The following is a 4064-nucleotide window of genomic DNA, read 5'->3' as shown; positions in this document are numbered from 1 at the left end:
AACAGGCTCAAATCTCAATCATACAATGTTTAAATTAATGAACTCCTTTACAATTTAATAGAGAAGATTAGAAAAATAAATAAATAAATAATAGTTTTTTGTTTTGAAATTAAAAAAGAAATTACCTTTGCCTCACAGCCAGTAACACTTTCAACGGCAAGATATCCACCACCATTCTTCTCTTCTGTCTCCGACGGTGAAACTCCACCGACCATGCCATAGAAAATATTCAAATATATGTTGTAGCACAATAACAATTACCATGGTCAAGATCATTGATTTATAATTTATATTCCATAATACAGTACTTTATTGCTTGTACAAGAGGGCTTTCGTTTGCAATAAGGTAAATAATGTTCAATATTCTAATTAATATTATATAATTTGTATAATCACTCACTAGAATGGAATAAAAAGATTGAGAAATCAGAAACTAAACTTATATCTTAGCCTACTTTATGCTTAACAATAAACAATATTTAATAAGCAGAAGTTTTTCTATTGAAGGGGAAAAATTGGACAGAAAAAAAGGACTTTAAATTAATGCAGATCCTGAAAATACCAAATGAACACGGCCTTCAAAGTTTATAGTCATAACCCCAAATAAGTTGAGGGGTAAAAAACTATTTTTTTTCACCTAAACGTTAGTCTTAGTCCAACTACTATACATGTTGAGTATGAAGGTGACTAGAGTTGTAAAATAAAATGAACAAAGTTCCTACAAATTTGTTTGGAACATCACCACTACTGAATGTCAGATTCTGAAACATCATCTTCTTGTGTCTCAGATTCTTCCAGCAATGGTCTGTGGCCAGAAAATGGAGGTGGTGCTGGATCAACACTCAATGTTCCATCTAATACTCTCACTACCTCCAACATTGAAGGTCTTTGACGTTCATCGCTTTGTAGGCACCAGAATGCAATTCTCAACACCCGTTCAAGTTCATTTGGGTTGGCACCACCTTCAATTCTTTTATCAATGACATTTGCAGCATTCCCTTCTATCCATTCTTTATATGACCACTCACAAAGTTCTGTCTGATCTCTACATCCGGTCAACAAGGTTAGGACTAACATGCCGAAATCTGCTATGTCCCTCTCGGCCGAAAAGCCGGAGTACACAGCCTCGCCGTCTACTATTGCGAACCCAAATTCACTCACCTTGGCTTCTAAGTTCTCATCCAACATGACATTTTCACACTTCAGATTTCCATGGCTTATAAACTCCCTGCATTCAGAGTGAAGATAATTGATGGCCTTGGCCACACTTGAGCAGATGTCAACTCTCTTTCTCCAAGTCAGTTTCTTGCAAAGAGGGGAATCGTCTATATACTTCTCTAAAGAACCGTTTTTGGCGTACTCGTAGACTAAGAATCTATGATTGAACTCACAACAATAGCCCTCCAGCTTCACAAGATTCCTGTGGTGGATGCTTCCAATCTTCAGAACAGCACTCCGAAACTTCCTGTCATCTATGGGTGCATTCAGCTCTTTAACTGCAACAAGAGATTTGTTTGGTAGCATGCCCTTGAACATATTTGGTCCAATCTGATCCTTGAAGTCTTCGGTGAGGCTCTTGATCTCTGAAAAAGATAATGCAACTAAGCCCTTTGAATTTGCACCTGCGGAAGCTAAATTTTCTTTCCTCCTAGTAGAAATTTTTCTTCTATAGATGTAGAAAACAATTCCAAGCTGAATGATAACAACAACGAAACATGTGCCTGAGGCTGCTCCTATTAGACAAGGAACACAAAAACTAGGAGCTCGTTTGGTTGGAGGTGAGCTTCCAAGTGTGGGATTTACTGCAAATGGAAATGAACATCTCTTAACAAATGATACTGAGCTTAGAGATGGATCTGAATAACCAGTGACATATTCAGATTTCTTTATTGAGCATTGGGGAACACCATCATTAGAAAAGGTTGCGACCGTACACCTTGAATCATTCTGGCACAATTGCATACATTGATGCAGGCTACTTATGATACCTGGACCATCAACAGGGTAAATTCCATATAGGTGTGTGTTCCAATATGTCATCATAGTGGAGCCAGGCTCACACTTCTGTTCATATGGAACCAAACAGGTCCCGGTGTCGGTCTGCTCGAAAGGACACACACAATCAGCAGTACCTGAGGGAGACAAAACACAGACCCCTTGTTTACCACAAGTTGCAAAAACCTTGCACTGATTCTCAACAGCTTGCCAGACAGATCTCCATGACTGTGAAGCCTCCACCCATGAATATAGGCGGAGATTGCCATCGACATCTATCCTAAGAAATCGGTAGCTCACAGATTCATTGTGGTCTTCCCCAAACACACTCCAAACAACATTAGAACTGTTGTCTAAAAGTTGTAGAGCTCCATTGTTTGTCAGATATGCATCCTTAGTGGCAGCACGAAGCGATTTATCACAAGATAGATACTGTCCAGGGAGAAGTGTATCATCTGGATCATCAAAACTTTGCCAAATTATCTTTTGCTCTCTGTCCATCAGAACAAGATTACCATTATCAAGAAGAGAAGCCGACACGACACCCTTGTTACTGGTGTTGCTGTTCCATGCTATCATTCCTTGATCATCAAACAGGATCATATCTCCATTTGTGGTGATTTGGAAACAAGACTTGTTACCTACTGCAGTCTGAAATCCAGCAGTCCACACCATTGTTTGTTGGCTATATGGTATAGACTTGTTGTTGAATCGAATACCAATACTAAACTGGTTAGGTTCATCCGAAATGTTAAAGAACCCGACTGCAAAATTACCATTTTTGGAAACCCAGCTGCCATTGTCAACCACACAAAGCTTAGAACCTACTGGTATGTCAGCCCTCACAACAGGATATAGCAAGAAGCAGATGGATACACATAACAATAGTGGTGACCTAAGGTGAGAGTTCTGTTCAAGCATATCTGTGTATGCTTAGATTGACAAATTAAGCTGAATGATCCTTAGTCCAAAAGTCACATCTAAATGTAGAAGATATTGGTTTCCACCTTGGCAATTATACCAAACACCTGTAGAGGGATAATAAAAAATAAAGTTTAAGTAAAATGTCTTTGTCAAGCCCCAAGTGTGGTTCGGCAGTGCAATGATAAAAGCTCACACATGCATAGTATCTTTGAAAATTAGGCAAAGAATTGTCACAATTTCTAAAAGAACTACAGTGGAAGAGAAAAATGCTCAAGTATGGTACCTGAAAGAAGAGTACTCCAAACTCCAAAGCTCAGAAATTCAATAAGCCACCACAGAATGCTGCCATGAACTTCAACATGATTGCAGTAAAGTAACTTGAAACTTCATAGTGTATGTAATCCATGTATGAGTTGTATATGCAAGGACAAAGATAGGAGACCCTAAAGTGGAAGCCTTTCTCGAAAAAGATGAATTTTGAGTGCCAAAAATTGGTACTTTATGCAGAGATGGGAACCAAATTAAACCAAAGTGGAGCACATTTTGGAGAATGCAATAACTTTCTGAAGGTTCAAACTTGAGCATGAGCCTTGAAAATGAAACTTCATAAGCACAGAGCAATTCCAATTTCCAACAAGAAGAGAACTTCAAAAAGGAGAATGCAAAAAAACACAAGCTTTGAACTGACACAACAATGTTGATGATGGCTCAAAAGAGTTATCTTTCCATTTTTCTGAGCCAGAGTGAGATAAAGAGATCTGAATATAAAATCCCAAAAGGGGGAAAAAGGGAAGGGGGTGTTAAAGCTTAGAATCAGAAGAGAAGAACATTGAACTTGAATGCAACAAATCTCATGACCCCAGATGAAAATTTTCTTCCTTTTTTTTTTCTTTTTCCTCTGTATTTTATTAGAAGTAAACACAACTTAGCTGAAAGGGATCAAAACTGAAGCCCAAAGAGGACAAAGAGGGAAGTAGCAGAAACACTGAGAAGCGAGAGATGAACAAACGTTACAAAGAACAGAGTTGTTAAGTTGGTAATGGATTTGGAAAGGACATGCAATTGAGGAGTGTGAGAAGTGTGAGGGAAAATGGGGAGCTTGGATTTGTGGGTTCAGATTTGGAGAAGGAAAAATGAGCTATAAA

General features: G+C 38.4%; 2 protein-coding genes across 2 annotated transcripts in view; both read right to left on the bottom strand.

Moving 5' to 3' along the window:
* LOC110263104 (phosphopantetheine adenylyltransferase 2-like) overlaps positions 1–314 on the bottom strand; it is a 1261-nt gene extending 947 nt beyond the window's left edge. The window contains exon 1 of the mRNA XM_021103765.1: positions 126–314. Within this exon, the coding sequence (XP_020959424.1) occupies positions 126–215 (90 nt within the window). The 5' untranslated portion in view covers positions 216–314. The remainder of the gene's footprint in view (positions 1–125) is intronic.
* Positions 516–3668, bottom strand: LOC107645462 (G-type lectin S-receptor-like serine/threonine-protein kinase SD3-1). The gene is made up of 2 exons (XM_016349493.2): positions 3203–3668; positions 516–3023 (listed from the first exon to the last, which is right to left on the bottom strand). The coding sequence occupies exon 2, from the start codon at positions 2914–2916 to the stop codon at positions 745–747; it is 2172 nt and encodes a 723-aa protein (XP_016204979.1). The 5' UTR covers positions 2917–3023; positions 3203–3668; the 3' UTR covers positions 516–744.

The sequence above is a fragment of the Arachis ipaensis genome, chromosome B06 (genome assembly GCF_000816755.2).
Source record: "Arachis ipaensis cultivar K30076 chromosome B06, Araip1.1, whole genome shotgun sequence".
Taxonomy (NCBI): Eukaryota; Viridiplantae; Streptophyta; class Magnoliopsida; order Fabales; family Fabaceae; genus Arachis; species Arachis ipaensis.
Note: the sequence above shows the minus strand (reverse complement) of the source record. Positions and strands in the feature narration are given on the sequence as shown.

Excerpts from the sequence above, each read along its gene's own strand:
- LOC107645462 (XM_016349493.2), bottom strand. The coding sequence starts at position 2,916 with ATGCTTGAACAGAACTCTCACCTTAGGTCACCACTATTGTTATGTGTA.